Source organism: Saccostrea echinata, unplaced genomic scaffold, assembly GCF_033153115.1.
Source record: "Saccostrea echinata isolate AGI-Se365-2 ecotype Australia unplaced genomic scaffold, CSIRO_AGI_Sech_v1 ptg000051l, whole genome shotgun sequence".
In the NCBI taxonomy this organism is placed as follows: Eukaryota; Metazoa; Mollusca; class Bivalvia; order Ostreida; family Ostreidae; genus Saccostrea; species Saccostrea echinata.
Genome location: NW_026889800.1, coordinates 5,996,060 through 6,013,971, shown reverse-complemented (window position 1 = coordinate 6,013,971; position 17,912 = coordinate 5,996,060). Strand labels below are relative to the sequence as shown.

Sequence of the window (17,912 nt, the reverse complement as noted above, 5' to 3'; positions counted from 1 at the left end):
GGTACCCAAAGAAAGGTCTTGTCACAAGAAATACACTTGTGAAATATGAAAGTCATAGCTCCAACCAATCAAAAGTTATGGGCAAGGTTAAAGTTGACAACAGACAGACAGACAAACAGACAGACAGAACAAAAAAAAATACCCCCGGGATCTTTCGATCTGGGGGCATAAAAAACTTAACTATAGGGATTAGTCTGTAAAATACAACCCAATAGTAAGCTATATTTGCTAAAAAGATCAGTATAGTGTCGAATAAATTTATAAAGTGCTTACTTTGAACAAGGTTATTTAAATCTCATTAGCCTGTCTCAATTAAAAAGTTGATCGCATTTAGAACATGCTCCTGTGTACTGAATCAGTTGCTAGACGTAAATACGATGCAGGTGATAGCGGAATGTTACTATGCAAGTAAGAAAGTTGACGATGGAAAACTGGAGTCATCTCCTTTGTCACACAGTTTAGTTGTTAGTCGGCCTTATCGTCTATATAGTCAATAAAACATTCGAAAATGAAAAGGTGTGGCAGACTTCGTGGTGTATTTTATTTCGAGTTCAGTGGGATATATCAAGTCGACAAATGAATGGATGTAACTACTGTTAATAGATAAATCGTCGTCGATATGCTTAAATGTTAAGTTAAAGACCACAACAAGCGAATAGAAGTTTTGAAAATGCAAGTAGTTCTGTTTTATAAGAATAGGTACCCTAATAAAGGAGCAAAATTAGAGTCCGTCGAGAGTTTGACAGTTTGTTGGAAACCTGGTCGCCAGGCCTCCATAAACGTTGTCAATAAGGAACTCCTACATTCTTTTAATAATATTATCGAAGTACGTTTGATAAAAATAAGTATGACTTTTAACAAAGTAATTTTGGTTAAACATGACTTATCTATTTAATACAAATTGTAAGGCAATTATTCACATACTGATTTGTCTAGAGATTACTTTATTTACCGTCGCCCGCCTGGCGCACTGGTTACAGCGTTTGCTCTAGAGTCGCGGTGTAAGGATTTGATTCTTACGTCGCCAGCTCGAATCCAAATATGGAAAGTGGAGACCGGTCCTTCAGACCGTTTAAACCGAGGTTCCGTTTCGCAGTAGGTTCTGGCACGAAAAAGATCCCTCACTGCTAAATCGTCCTAAATACCGAGTAAAAGTCAAAATCTGCAGCTCTTCACCTGCAAGTGGTGACGTCTCCATATGAGTGAAAAATTCTCGAGAGGGACGTTAAGCAACAACAACAACAACAAAAAACAAACCACAAAAGAACCTTATTTACCAAATACAGACTAACAACTGACGTCGTGCGGATGCTTAATCATCTATGACACCTGATCCCATCTATAGTGCTTTCATGGGTCCGTTTCAGAGCTTGATTACTGTTCATTATCTCCACATTTTTTCTTTTAATATTAAGAACTTTTATTTCAAACTACAAAGCTGTCATTCCTGTGATGTGGACTGGGACTTGTGAAAACCCAGTTAAGAGCGAAGAAATAATGAAAAATGAAAGAATGTAAGTGCCGAATTTGTTAGACACATAAATGCAAAGATGTTTGAAAAACTAATCATTTTTAGAAATATAATTTTATTTATTTTCACCTTTCCTCGATATGAAAAAACCGTTCAGAAATTTTGCAAAGATCATCAACAGACTAGAGAAAAGCTTAACGGAATTAGCAATCACAGGTAACAGACGTTAGATATGCTATCAGTAATTATCAGATTAAACTGATCCAGAGATTTTGAAATGATTCCTTTTGCATGTGTTTATTTCACGTCTTGAAATTGGTGTTTGTTTATTTAAAAATGTTTTTGTCCACCCAAGCCCTTGCCAGACATAAGCATTACGTACTCTTATTTAATAATTATTTTCATATTAAACTTTGAAGCTGGTTCCTATTTCACATTTTTTTTACAGCTAGAAAAGGGTGTTTGTATGTCTATAAAGATCTTTTCAACCACCACGTCCTTATCCGAAAAGGAAAACAAAATATAAATGGAGAGAAAATTAAACAAAACAAGCTTTCATTTGTAATTTCATGCATCTTTCTTCTATAGAAAATAAAATTGCTGAGGCATTTGAAAACTTCACGGAAAATGCAACTTTGAATGTGAAATTCAAAGTTTCAAGTACCGCACTGGAAATCTGCATTACAAATAACAACTCAAATCAGCGGAAGTGTATTGTAAGGACCTGTAGCTGTCGAGATGTGGAAAGAGTTGTTCCTAGTCAACTGAGAACATCCGATACCTATCTTCACTGCACAAACCAGATCAAAAATTTAAAGAGAGAAATTGACTCTGAAAATAGTAAAGACGAAAATAAGAACTTTCCCATGCATGACTATCAAATACTTTAAACTATGGAACAACACCAAATAATATTGAAAACAATACAAGTATCACAGACATTGAATTAGAGCAAAGTTCAAGTGGATTTGTGGAAGGTAAATGAACACCCCCCCCCCCCCACACACACACACACACACACAATTATTACCCGTATTCATGTTAATGTCATTGAGATTTTGTTTTATATATATTTAAACAGGTGATTTAATATGGTTTCTAACTGGAATTTTAGTGGAATGATACCAGCTATGGTCATTTGGTATGCCTACAATAAAAGGTAAAAGGAGTGAGAATGAGCTAACCATCTTTTTCATGAATATTTAAAAAGATTCCAAAGCATTCCTCCTGTATTTTCTTTTCTCAAAAAAATAATACATGATGTGCCAAAGAAAAATATAATCAAACATACTTTCCTGATATAAAACTTAAATTGCTGAAGATTTCTGCTTAATATTTCATGGTATAGGACAACTCCTCGGGGTAAAACGCTACTTTCGAATAGGATTGTTCTGTATGAATCAGGCCTGACAAGGGGAGTCACCTACTCAGAAATTACAGACCAAACTCAGAATGTAACAGCTTTTTTTTGTTTTTGCATTTTTATTATTTCTATAACTTAACTCAATTATTGAAGTTTTCAATTCTTTGATTTCGTATGGGTTTTTAAAGATTTTTTTTATTGACTTAGGCAAATGAAGAATTCAATGGCTTATATATTTCTCCAGTACATGATGAAGTTAACCTTGGATGGACTTCATGAAATGGATATTTGGAACTTCATCATGAAGTTCAAACTGGAGTAACCATGGTACCAATCAGAACAGAAGACAACATGAGAGAAACCTCGTAGCTTTTCTACTGTTCGAATCACCTAGAACTTAATAATAATTCTGTATTACGAAATCCATTGAAAAAAGGTTTTGGAAAATAAATGTTGACAAATGAAATAAATGCATTTTTTTTTACATTTTCAACAATGAAATTCTGTAATTTCTCCATTGAAAGGACGTAATCTTTGTAAGTGATATTTTACAGAGTGAATAACATGAAAATCATTGCATATTTCTGATGTTCCCTTCTTTTACAAAAAAAAAAAAAATGTGAAAAAACAGTACTCCCTTCAATAAGAGTAAAAAGACCATCCTGACACGAACTAAAACTGCTTGCGTTTCACCTAATTGCTGAAAAAAAAAGCCATGTTTACAATTTTTAATCTCAGCTTCGCTCAACTATAACGTCACAGTTTACGACACTGCGTTACGATAAGAAAGACGTATTTTCTTTTTTGTATTTGATGATTTTACCCATGCTTTGAATGAAATATATGGAGATAACGAAAAGCATTCGAGATCAAAAGTCCATTCAAATAATATAAATCAGGAAAATAAATTTTAAAAATCTCATATCACTCGTAAACATAACCAAATTGCAGGATATTTTAAAGATCAAGTGTTGTCTAAAAACAGAGTTCTTGTTTGAGAAAACCGGAAAATATTTAGACAATTCGCATGTCATTAAAATTCAGAAACCGCTGTGACCGGTCGGCAGGGGATGCTCACTCCTCCATGGCACCTGATCCCACCTCTGATGTTTGGAAGTCCGTGTTTGTTCTGCTCCTATTTTGTATTGTTTAATGGACTTCTGAGCTTGAATATTGTTCGTTATCTCCATATATTTCATTAATTGATAAAATATACCTTCAAATGCTAAAGTGAGAATTATTTTTTTCTTTTGCAATGTTGTTTATTAAATTGTGATGAAATTTAAAACACTTTTTTTCAAAAAATACGTAGAAATAAATAATTGCACTCAAGAGTGAGTGGCTCTTTTGAATCCTTTATACATCTATGCTGTGAAATTTAATGAATACCATGCACTAACAAGTGTTGGAATTCGTTTGACATCAACTTTCAGGACACAGAATATTTCCAATGGATTGAAGTTTCTACATTTTCCTTGCAAATTAATTGTTTCCTTAGTGAATATAAAAACTTTATGAATGACTTAAGGTACATGTACATACAATTATAAATGATATGTGTAATATTTGAGCAAGAATCGATTCCTGAATCAGTTTTAAAAAAATTCAAGGAGGCAAATAAAATTCATCTAAATATAACTCCCTCATACATGTATATAATGTCTGTGAATGACTTATGTGTTTAGTTTGTGAGTGTGAGTTCTTATTCTTCTCCTTTGCTTAATAATCTACTCCTTACAAACCAAAAGCAACGCCTTTAAGTTCCTTTTATCGTTTTACTAGTATCACTAAAATTAAGACGGGTTTACCAAAAAAAAGTTAAATCTTGTATCCTATTACTCAATTTACATGAATTCAAAACCTGGACACACTGTTTTTTAAAGACACATTTTTTAGGTTTTAAATCAAATTTGTTCTTCAAGGCAAGATTTTGTGATGCTAAATGGCACAATCAAAAGAATGGTTTTAAAATCAAAGCTATAGAAAAAACAACAACGACTAAACGGATATCCATTTCTTTTCTTTCAGTGATTGTTACTATTGATTTTTAAGTTCTGGGTGCGTAATACAATGTAGGTACATCTGTACATGGCTTTTGAGTTTATATTGGAAGGAAGGTAAAAACCTCGAAAATGCAGAAACCGGAAACACTGATATCATAATTTTTTTTTTTATCAATATGTGAATAAAATCAAGTTTCTAATGCTTTACCATCTGCCTTTCCTTTTTCTTCCTGTTCAGATAAAATTTGCCAAAAAACATTTTGGATTCACAAAACGTCAGTCAGCATTCGTTGCATTTGCTGACAAGGTCATCGTATCGACCATAGAACTTACGAAATGATGACTTTAAACGAGACTGCTGATAAATAACGGAAAAATCCGTCGACAATTCAGTGTGTAAATAATGCCTAAGAATTAGTATGAAAAAGTCAGTCAGCATTTGACTTAATGAAAGATTGTATTTGCTGACACTGTCATTGTATCGACCATAGAACTTACGAAATGATGACTTTAAACGAGACTGCGGAAAAATCATAAAAAAATACTTTTATCAATATTTAAACAAAATCAAGTTTTTGATGCTTTACCATGTGCCTTTCTTTTTTCTTCCTGTTCAGATAAAATTTGCAAAACATTTTGGCTTCACAGTTTTGTGTGTGTGTGTGTGTGTGTGTTTTTTTTTTTTTTTTTGTTTTTTTTTTTTAATGCTTTGTTGAGGAAGAGGTCATTGATATCACATCTGTAAATAGCCAATGCAATCAGAATTGAATTTCATTGACTATTAAATTCATTTTACTCCATCTCAACGCAAAATCTTAATTATACTTTAATTAAAATGAATCGTGCAATTTTTGATTTAGAGGAAAATGAATTCTTCCTGAATGTGAATCGTTCTAAGTTACTTTTGAAAGCGGAAAATGCTGTATGTAACATTGTCAGATTGAAATATTTTTTAGGGAATGTTCTCCCGAACTGAATGAAAATTAAAACAAATAGCGATTTTCAATTTATCTAATGGTTGTAAGATTCATTTGGACACTTGAATAGTTTTAGCCGAAAGATATTCGACTTAAACAATTATTATCATTGCCTATCATTTAATAGATTTAGCATGAAATGAAATATATTTTAGCCAAGAAAGATGAGTATTATAGCTGAGTACGTTATAATCTGTATAGCTGCCATTGGTGAAAGATTATACATTGACAAGTATTTTTAAGTGTGTTTAAGGAAGTAAGTAATTGAAGAAGAGGTCAAATACTAGCATCACAGTACAATACAAGAGAAATTGATATGCATGCTATCCAGCATTCTGTGTTTTATACAATATCTATGTATCCAGTGTCAATAGTCAGTGTAAGGTAAGTAATTTTCATTTAAGATTAAATCTTTTATCTGAATGAGTAATTGATACATGTATTTGTGAAATATAGTGAGTGTAGGTACCTAATATATATTTACATCCAATAAGGAAGAAAACAGTGAATAAACTGTGTTAAACATTCCAAGCAGCGATAGTTGTACATCACATGACAAAGTTCAAATTGTCTAAGGATATCCGGGAACATTTTCAAAAATAAATTAAAAAGTATACAAAGTATTTTCCCAAATAGTTATGCAATGTAAGATATATATAGATATTGTTCTATCCAAAAAGAAAGAAAGAAAGGAAGAAAACAATAAGGTTCCTAAACTCGAGGTCCCGCAACATTAATACCATTAATTATAATTGAAATGATATCAGATTGTATTTCATTGAATTATTGGACATGATTGTGTTCTTATTTCATTTGCAAAACATTAGAAAAAATAAATTTTTGTAATGTAGTTATGTAGTTTGGATTAGATTTGCTCTCTCTCTCTGAACTACATGTACTTTTTCACTGTTTGCTGGTGTTATATTTTATCTATTTTATATTGTAACCGTTACACTAAACGAAAAGACAAAGGGATTTGAAAAAAAATCTATTTGCTCTTTGCCTCAATCATATATTAACCTCCCTAGACATTTTATGACAATACTTCCGGAAACAAAAGACAACATGTATCATCTTGTGACTGAATCATAGTATCCGATAAAAATTTACATTATAAATGTTAAATTGTAATATAGACAAAGATATCAATTATGTCCATCAATAAAATACTGAACTGTATATGTTTTTCACATGTGTATATCATATAGAGTAATAAAGGTTTCATCATACAAGTTGTTGAGGAAGTTGATGATGTACCTGACTATATGTACATGTACATGGTTCAGATCATGTGCCGAGGTTTGTATCCATAAAAAATCCTTTTTAACATTTCTTTTTTCGGTATGATTTTATCAGAAAAAAAAACAACTAAATATATGTTTATAATATTTTTGATAGTGTTAAAAGTACTATATGAAAGACTAAATTGTTTTTGTACTTACTGACAAGTAAGAAAATTTTAATAGAATAAATGTATAAAACTCTAGAGATGGTATTAAAAGTTTTTGATCTACTATTGTGACATTTGTACGTGTTGGCTGTACAAATACATGAGGTTGTGAGTGCATTTGTACAGCTAACAAGTGCAAATTTCCACCAAGTTTTATATCTCTTTCATTACACAGGTATAACTTTTTTCCACTGATTTAATATTAATTTTTAAATGAACTAACTCATAATTACTGAGAAGTATTCAATATCAGTATTTATATTGAAAGTGTGTAATAATTCAGCGTCTATCCTGAAAATGTGTATTACATCATTCCATTGGCCCCAACACGCGTTTTGATTTGCTTATTGGGTTTATATAGAGGCTTATAGACACTTATTAATTATTTCAATTTTGTGTAGAAATAAACATATCTTACTCAGCTACTTCTAGTCATCATAAATATTGCCGTTGAGGGGCTGATTAGACGACATTTTTTGTTTACAATCGTGATTTTAATATTGCACACTGTCTTGCATACAAAATGAGTATACGTATACATAATGCAAACTTAGCATTCAACAAAACGCCACAATAAGACTCTAGACTTTTACTTTTTTATTATAGACAATATTTTAGGTATATAATAAGAGATTCTTCCTTTTTGTAGGTCCCTCTGAGTAAAATGAAACAATTTGTTGGAGGTTTAATTTCCCTGATATTTGTGTGTAAGTAGTAATAGAGCACTTTTTTTATTACTAATCATTAGCAACAAGTTCTCATTACTCATTTTTTTATAACTTAAAGCAAAATTTGAGCGAATCTTGCATATAATTTCATAGCTAATTTCTAAGTGAATCAAATATCGCAGTTGTACAATATGTAGATACTTGTTTTGGTTTTGATTTATGAAGAATTTGATTTAGGAAGGGTTAAAGAATTCAACCGTCCCTGCATTTCGTGAATTCTATCGTCGTTTTAATGACCTTAATAGCAAATATAAGCTATCTTCGACTGACATATTTCATAGCTATTGTTAGGATTTTGTGATTTTTCAAAAATAAAATTTCACTACAGAATATTCCGTCTTCCTGTAAGATACACAGTGCTTATGGCAGATGTGGGTTATTTACCTCTTCCAGACAACCCATAACACCTTTCTAGGGTCCATGTCTTATGCCCTGTTTATAGATTTCCATTGTTTGTAGTTTTTTTTCCAGATCAATCCCTGTTCGATATCTCCTCCTTTTTTCATTTATCAAATTTGATTTAAACATAATTGCTTGTTTTAGTTTCATTTATTTTTTTTTCCTTCTTTTTCTTTCTTTTTTTTTTTTTTTTTTTTTTTTTTTTTGTTTCCGGATATTTCATTCTTATCAATCATGTATTAGGAAAAATAGATTTCAGTAAAATGATAGAGTGAAAAAAGAAACACTGCAAAAAACAAATACTACTTATTTAATTTTTATATTATAAAGCTGAAATATGTTGTGTGGTTTGGGCGTCAGGTTGCGAAAATCCACTTGATCCTAAGAAGAATGACCTGATGGGAGAAAATGGGAAAATGTAAGTTTTTATAATATACTTTTCAGTTCTTATGAAACGTAAATGTTCGAAATTCTAGCGAACATTACCCATAAGTCCGGAATGCGGCCTGTAATGACTCTAAGTTTCATTTACCGCTGAAAACGTATGAATGAAATATATAGAGATAACGAATAGTATTCAAGCTCAAAAGTCCATTAAACATTTCAAAATAGGAGCAGAGCAAACACGGACCTCCAAAATACCTGAGATGGGATCAGGTGACATGGAGGGGTGAGCATCCCCTGTCGACCGGTTAAGTGCGCCGTGTACTCCTTGTCATGATCGGGAGATAACAGAAAAATCCGTCGACAATTCAATGTGTAAATAATGGCCTAACAATTAGTATGAAAAACGTCAGTCAACATTTGACTCAATGATAAATTGTTTTTGCTGACAAGGTCATTGTATCGACCATAGAACTTACGAAATGATGACTTTAAACGAGACTGCTGATATTCTTGTTTCATCAACTTGTTTGTCAATAATTTACCTCGTTTTAGAAATTGTACATACGTAGAGCATGCTCTTTCGTATCGAATCAACTTTTAGATATAAACCCCGTATGCAGGTGATGAAGGTATATTGCTGCATAAATAAGAGACATTGACGATTGAAAAGTTAAAGTCATCACGTTTATCACAAAGCTTGGTTGTTAGATTACCATTTTACTAGATTTTTCAAGTAAAATATCCAAGTATGAAACAGATGTGTCAGACTCTGTAGTATCTTTTATCTCAAGCTCACCAGGATATATCGTATCGACATACAAGAATGGACCTCCAAAATAACCATTGTTAATTGACAATACGTCGTCGATATATCTAAATGTCGAGTTGAAGGCCATAGCAAGTGTTTTCTTCTTTTCACGTATAAGATTTCGGACAAATTCTGCTTCATATGAATACAAAAAAAGGCCTGCTAATAACGGGGCGCAATTGGTACCCATTGATTGTTGGAAGACCTGGTCTCCAAAAACCACATAGATATTGTCAATCAGCAACTCAAGCATCTATCTAATGTCAACTTCAGAGTACTTGTGTGTTCAGTCAGAATGTTTTTTAACCAAATAATTTTGCAAATTACCAATGACAAGGTTTTTTGTTTGTTTGTATGTTGTTTAACGTCTCTCTCGAGAATTTTTCACTCATATGGAGACGCCACCACTTGCCGGTGGAGAGCTGCAAATTTTGTCCTATACTCGGCACTTACGGCCATTGAGCAGTGAGGGATCTTTTTCGTGCCAGCACCCACTGCGACACGGGACCTCGGTTTATACGGTCTCATCCGAATGACCGGTCTCCACGTCCCACAGTGGGATTCGAACCCGCGACATAAGGATCAACTCCTTACTTCGCGACTCTAGAGCAGACGCTCTAACCACTGCGCCACGCGGGCGACCCAATGACAAGGTAAGTAAATTTACGAGTTCCATTTGTATTGAAAAAGCAGCTGTCAATGATATCAAAAAGCCTGGACTTTAATTTATCGTTGGGAATGGTTTTGTATAAAGTTGAAAAATCGTAAATTTTTTGGTAAAATTTTGTGATTTCAAATTTTTCAAAAGTTCCTTTGAATTTTTAAGTATCAACATCTGATTTACACCACTTCTCGAATATATAGTTGCACAGTACTCTTGAAGTTTCTCCTTCACTACTGTTAAGGTCTTAGTGAGGAGTAAAGAAAGAGGCTTGTTGAACATTTACTTGAACCCGCTATGTATCTTATTTGTAAGGATTTTTATGAAGTTTCGGAATCCAATATAGATATGGTAATTAAAATCCATTTTGGTTGTTTGGAATATTAAAAAAATTCCAAACTGACATATGATTTTGAAGAATTTCTTCATGAGAAAGGGAACTATGAGTATAAGTTGGATTACCAATGAATTATCTGGCGGAAGATCCAATTTAGGAAGTTGGATGCTGCTTTGAAAAGTCGTTAAAACAAATTATGAAGAATGTTTTAGCATATACACACGAAGAATAAATAAAAATGAAATCAAATTTAAAAAGGGTCAATATGCTCCTTTTGGCACTAGTGTGCATTTAATATGATCTTTTTGCACTTAACTTGCGTCTCACTCATAAACCCGTTTTTCAACTTTTTGGGTAAATATTTTTTTATCTAATTGGATAATGGGACCAAATACAGTCTTATTCTATGTTTTATAGACGCTTTGAAAATGAAAAAAGAAAACAAAAATTAATTTACTTAACACAATCATGTTTTATCTTTTAGCACTCACAAATGTCATATTTCTGTCATTAAATATTTAAAAGCCTTGAAATTATTTAAAAGTCTTTCGATATTACAAAATTTAAGCAGAATGGGTAAATGTATCTTATACATTAAGAAGAGAAAAATAAAAGTGGCGGTCTATGATGTACATTTTTAGATACTACAAAAAAGTATTTTATAGTTATTGAAACAGGAATATAAATGATCTCCTTCAAAGTCATTATTTCGCAAATTCTTATGTCGATACAATGACCTTGTCGGCAAATACAATTTATCATTAAGTCGAATATTGACTGACGTTTTACATACTAATTTTTAGGCCATCATTTCCACACTGAATTTTGATCTGCCCAGTCAAGACAAGGAGTACACGGCGGATGTGACCGCGGTCGACAGGGGATGATTACTCCTCCATGGCACCTGATCCCACTTCTGATGTTTTAGAGGTCCGTTTTTGCTCTGCTCCTGATTTATATTGTTTCAATGGAGTTTTGAGTTTAATTAGTGTCCATCATCTCAATATTTCATGCTAAAGTTAAGGAAACTTTTTTCCAAGGACTTTTCCACTATAATTAGAGGTCTAGCAGAAATGTACTCAAAGGTGCAAGATCTAATCTCTTCCATAAAGAAATATGGAGATAATAACAATATTCAAGCTCAAAAGCCATTTGAACAATACAAACCTGGATCAGAGCAAACACAGATCTCCAAAACTTCAGAGGAGGGGTCAGTAAGGTGCTATGGAGGTGTGAGCATCCCCATGCCGCCCGGTCACACCGCCGTGTCATCCTTGTCATGATCGGGAAAGATATCAATGTTGTTTGCTAAGTGATGGCTTAAAAGATGATATATTAAAGAATCAAATTTACAGAGAATTCATGGGAACATATGAGAGTATGGATATGTTTGCAACTTCTTCACATATCATCACCTCAATTATTTAAGCAACACCAAATTCTCCTTATTACAAACAAATCACTACCATCATATGAATTTAGCCAAATATTAGGGAAGCTTTTACTTTATTTAAACGCAATAAAAAGCTATATTTTCATAATGGAGCTATCACCTTTAAAATGTTGATGATAAGATTTTAGTAGATTATTTCACATTGTAAAGCTTCTGCTAAAAAAAGAATCAAAATCTTGCTTATATAACTAGTATCAAAATAAGCTATGTAATTCTCACCTGAAAAATATCGACTTTCGGAAGACAATTCAAAACAGACAGGCTTGTAAAGATTGAGTATCATGCATATTCTTTGGCGTCAAATTGTTATGCATATGATGATAAATCTTATTTATCAACTGTTAAGAGCCTCAAACTAAAAGCAAAGCACATTTGATTTTGCATCTTATAAACATTGTAAAATAGATATCTAAAACATAAGAAAGGTAACAAGACCTGATTTATTATTTCATCTCTTTGTTAGTGGTGTGATTTTGTTATGCATTTCCTATTTTGATTGAATTAAATCAATGGCATAGAAAGTGTCATTCACGTAATTAAGACTCACTGAATTTCAAGGATGCAATTTTAGCATTTGAAATTCATATGAATTTGGTTCAAAAATGTATTTGAAATAAATGTCTACAAAATACCCCTGCTAAAATATCTGTTAAATGAGAGCCAAATCGACCTAATTATAGATATGTTGATTAAAATGCCCGTAATGCAGATAATATGTAGCTATGCTAATCCGATGCAGATTCTATGCTAATTGAAACTCATGCTAGCGGTATTTTAAAATCTTTCTTTTTCTATACTTCTGCTGATTGTATTATTATGAAATAGCCATTGTTTTAGATCTATAACAATTAATAAATATATCTATTTCATTTTTGTTGCATATTCATGGAAAATCCCACCATGATTATGAATAAATATTGGTTTTTATTAGATTTAAAATTTCTGCATTACGATTCAATGTAAAAAGAAATACATATAACGTCATAATAGGAATTTATCTTTTTATCAGAAATTTTGAAAATGTCATCTATCGTGTAAACAAGACAATAGGAACAAATATGACCGGTAAGAAATAAAAATAATTCGTTTTGTAAAACAAGCAAACTGTTCTAAGTTTACTTTCAATTTAATCGTAAAGAAAATATAATGGTAAAAATTGCTTGAAGATGTTGACCTCGTGTTCTTTAAGATTTTTGATGTATGATTCTTTGAAAATATGGGGGAAACCCGTGTTTCATTTCCAGACTTTTTTTTTTTAAATAGAAATTGAAAAGTATCTTACTGGCGATGACTGTGTAAATGTTGCTGACTGTGTCTTGGAATTCAAAGTAAAATGGAACAAGGAATTAGGAATTTGTATTACTTCATCAAATGAAAGAAAATGTATTGAAATAAAATGTGATTGCCAGAAAACTTGTCGATTGAATCTATGTAATTCTGATGTCAAATTAGTTTGTACAGTCAAAGCAAAGAATAATAAACATCGCTCACGCGAGGACAATCTTACAGAAAACATTACTGAAGATAGAAATTCGAATGATTCTCAACAACAATCATCAACTATAAGAGCTGATGATATTTCTAATGATCGATATACTACTACCAATCCTTCTACAATTCCTTTGGAGCAAACAGGAAAAAATAGGTTTGAAGGTAAAAAAGGAGTTTATCTTCTCGATTTTGTTTCGCAAATAGGACTTTATTCCATTAGTAAATTTTTACTACTTTTTATTTGAGATGCAGATGGTTTTCTATGGTTTACAACGGGTGCCTTTGTCGTTGGCGTTTTCTGTGGAATGCTTTTATCCATGGCCATAATCTTCATATGCAAGAAGAGGTAAAAATTGATCTGTATTTTAAAAAAGAAATCGATCTGTATTTTTAAGTTATACACGTGTTTTTACATTCTTTCTTATGTTTTCAGTAAAAACAATAAGGTTAAGAGAATGAAGTCTGAACATTCCGTGGGACAGGATGTACCTCTAATCAACTCAGACCTGGCAGACTCACCCGTCTACTCAGAAATTACAGAACAAAAACAAAATGACATCGTAATACTTTTACTTCAAATTAAGCCTGTTTTACAGCAAAAAATTATATATCATGTGAAATTTTGTACTTTTTACGTCACAAGTATGGAAGATATTACCGAGGGTCATTTTAGATGTTAACAACATAAGAAAAAGTAGATTTTCTGTAGTTAGTAAAGCAAAACCCCTATAAATAAAGTTATTAAATAAACAAAAGAAGCAAAGTTATACAGAAGATAAAAAAGTAGATTAAAAAAATCTATATTATAGAATTCTAAAATTTATATTACAGAAGATTTATTCAATTCTTCATTTTTCACAATTATTTTTTTGAGATAAAGGTAACCAAAAAAAAAAAAAAAAAAAAAAAAAGAAAAACAAAGAAAATGTTTTAATTTTATGAAAAGTTTACCACAGTCTTATATAACTGCATCCGTTTTGATTTTTTATGCATATAGTGTTACCCTGTTCCATTATTCTGTCATTCCGTCATCATTATCTCGGCGAAAGTTGCACACGATCGACTCAAATTTGACATATAGATGCGTCATAAAAATTCACAGGTCGAGATCGAATTTGGTCATGGTCCAATGATTTTTGACAGAGTTATTTCTCTTGAACTTAGAAAAAAAGAAATTTAGCGTTTTCGCTCTCTAACTTTTGTAGAGATGTAAGTATAAAGTTGAAATTGCATATGCAGGTATTTCACCAGAAAATACAGGTCAAATTCGAATTTGGTCGAGGTCCGATGATTTTTGACGGGAATATCCCTCTTGAACTTGGGGAAAAATTTCAGTTTCCGCTCTCTAACATTTGTAGGGATTTATGTCAAAGCTTGAAATTGCATGGATCCTTTAATAAAGTTTTGCCTCTTTGATCGAGTAACGATTTACATAAATTTCAGGTATTACAGTCTATGCTTTATAACCGAAAAAATATATTTGTAATTACATTTTTTGTTCTTTGTCTCTGTGTAATTTTTCCCTCTAGCCTCAGCAATATATTTCCTCTCAAATTTCAAAAGTCAATAGAATTAATTATATCACACACACACACACACACCTGTTGATTGTTCAGTCACTTCAGAATCAGTTGTTTCCGGCATCCCCCGGTCTCAGTCGAAGTTTCTAAATAACACCTGCTACTCAAAAGAAGTTCAAAGAGTATATAAACTTTACAAATATAGGAAAAAATATGTAGATCTGTGCAAGTTGTATGCTGCTAAATTCTGTTGTGTATCCTTTAAACATTGACTTATTGTATGTAAAATTCTAATAAGGCACATTTAAGATTTTAAATTGTATTATTTAATCATGGCAGTATTTTCCCAATACCAACATAGCGGTTGTTGGCTTGATGTTTCAACTGGGTGATGTGGGAATCATTATTAAAATACACATGTATCTTCATTCTGTTTAGGTTCAAAAATCCCAAAACAACGACAAGCCACAATACAGTTCTCCAGTATACGTCGGAGAATACGTTGAACCAGTAAACAGAGATAGAAATCCAACGCTTCTGCAGGACAGAAAGTCAAACTTTGTAAATAGTTCCAATGTATCTAAACAATATATGCCTGCCGTAATATCAGCTACAGATCAAAAGGGAGATATTTCTGATCCGTGCAATCACGTATACAATCATTTACAACTAGGTATAGAATCCGTAGATCGTTGGCAAGAGAGAAATGAAAACGTTTCATTGTCTAGTGAAACAGAAACTTCAATAAATTATGACGAGCGAATTGAGAAAGGTCAAGACCAGGATTCAAGAAATACTTCTGTCCAGAAAACAGACAATCTAAACGATATTTTGGACGAGCAACAAACAGGTTCTGAGATGGGATCGCATTCTGCATGCATACCCCCTTTTCTCTCAGACGTCTCTGAAGAAGAAGAAATAGAGAAAAAAAATGTTAACCAAATATTATCTAGTGACCAGGAAAACGAATATTTTCTATTGGAGAAAATCTACCCATAGTTAGAGAAGATGAGCATTGTTTTTTTCCCCTATCAACTTTAAAGCATGACAATAATTATAATAACATAATATTTACCAAACCGGGAATGTAAAAAGTAAACGCTTTTAATTAGCAATTTATATTTTTCTATTTTCATGAAAATGATGGATGCAAAATAAACATATATGCTTAGAAGGGGTTTTCTTCATATACATAGCATTCGTCACCTTTTAATTACTTCACACACCTTTTGATGCATTATCCCATAAGATAAATATTAAAAATTAATTATACCTTAACAATTACACTTCAAGGTAGAATCTTTTGATTAAAAATATTTACTCTCGCCATTTTTTCTGTGTATTCCACTCATCAAAAAGGAAAACTAAGAAGAAGGTACGGTTTTGACCTTATTGTGTCCTAAAAGTTTAATGTTTTCAAAAAGTTTTGAAATTGGGATAAATATGAGTTGAGAATATGAGTGTCATAATTCATAGTTCATAAAGGAGGACCATTCTGCAGATATGACGTCATAAATTTTGTATTTTTTAAAGTTTTAATCAGAAAAAAGCAGAATGACTCATTTCAGGGGGTACTTTCCTTGAGAAAATAGTGTACACAGTATTCAGAAAATAGTCGCCCACTTCAACATTCGGATTTGTTGTGTTAAATTCTTTGAAAAATCACATTTCTCAAAATCTTTGTGGCGATGCACGTGGTCTATATTATCTGAAAGAAAATTTCATTGAAAATTGATGTCTTCTGCAACTTTTTAAGAAAATACTGGAAAATGCACAGGTTTATGACGTCACAATTAGCATGTAGGAAGTCAAATGAGAAAAACTATTTGTTTGATCTTCGTGCATAGAGTTTCAACAGTTCAGAAAGTATGAATTTTAATTTCTTTCATCACTTTCATATTTTACAAAAAATTCAGGGCCAGATTTATATTGAAACTGTACCTCGTTCTTTAGCTCAGGTTGACCATGTATTTATGGTATTCCTGTGCTGGCATTGTTTATGTGCCATAACTCAGTATACATGTAAACATGATACCAAAGGTTCTTGGTTGAAAACGTGTGCCAATTCTATTAGGTCACCTGAGTCACATGGTTGACTGATTGCTATTTGTTGTGGTCCGCCGTACGGCCTGCGACGAGCGTTGCGGACTTAAACTTTTGCACACTTTCAGCTTCCTGTCTTCAACCACAGAACCATTTAAACCAATTTTAATATTAAGCATTAATGGCTGATTGTGCACAAAAATTATGAATTTCTTGGTCCATGTGGGGGAGGTAGGGGGATCTGAGGGGTTGGGCTAAAACCATCAAAATTAGTGCCATATTAAAAAGTATTCGTGTTTACTCCTGGACATCCAGTTGTAAAAACTGTTGGTATAATTGTAAGCATTGAGCCCTCTACCAAATTTGTTCATTCCATGGCCACAGAGTCAGGGGTCCTGGTCTTTAAGCGGGGCTCTTATTAAAAACAGTAAAAGAGTAGATAAGTTGGGCATGGTTAGGATAAGCAATGATGGGTCTTCCAAAATTGTGAAAGAACAAAGTACGGCTTCAAATCAAATTTGGCCATGTATTTTTCTAAAATGTGAAAGTGACGTAAAAATTAATTAAAAATTAATGCTTTCTGAATCGTTGAAATTCCATGCAGTAGGAACATACAAATCGTATTTTTCATATGTCCTCCTAAACACTAATTGTAACTTGTTTAACTTGGGCATTTTCCCGTATTTTCTTAATAAATTGTTGCAGACATCTTTTTTTGGGAAAATTTCTCTCAGATAATATAAAGCATAGGCATTTCCAACTGAAAATTTTAGAAATGTGATTTTTAAAGAAATTTACACAACATATCAGAAAATTGAGGT

General features: G+C 32.2%; 1 protein-coding gene across 1 annotated transcript; it reads left to right on the top strand.

Moving 5' to 3' along the window:
* Positions 1-377: 377 nt before the first annotated feature.
* On the top strand, positions 378-16,202 carry LOC133203507 (uncharacterized). Its single transcript, XM_061339281.1, has 8 exons — positions 378-464; positions 7,914-7,971; positions 8,722-8,809; positions 13,047-13,102; positions 13,301-13,690; positions 13,775-13,874; positions 13,962-14,088; positions 15,487-16,202. Exons 1-8 carry the CDS (start codon positions 378-380, stop codon positions 16,045-16,047), a joined length of 1,467 nt encoding a protein of 488 aa, XP_061195265.1. The 3' UTR covers positions 16,048-16,202.
* Positions 16,203-17,912: the final 1,710 nt, after the last annotated feature.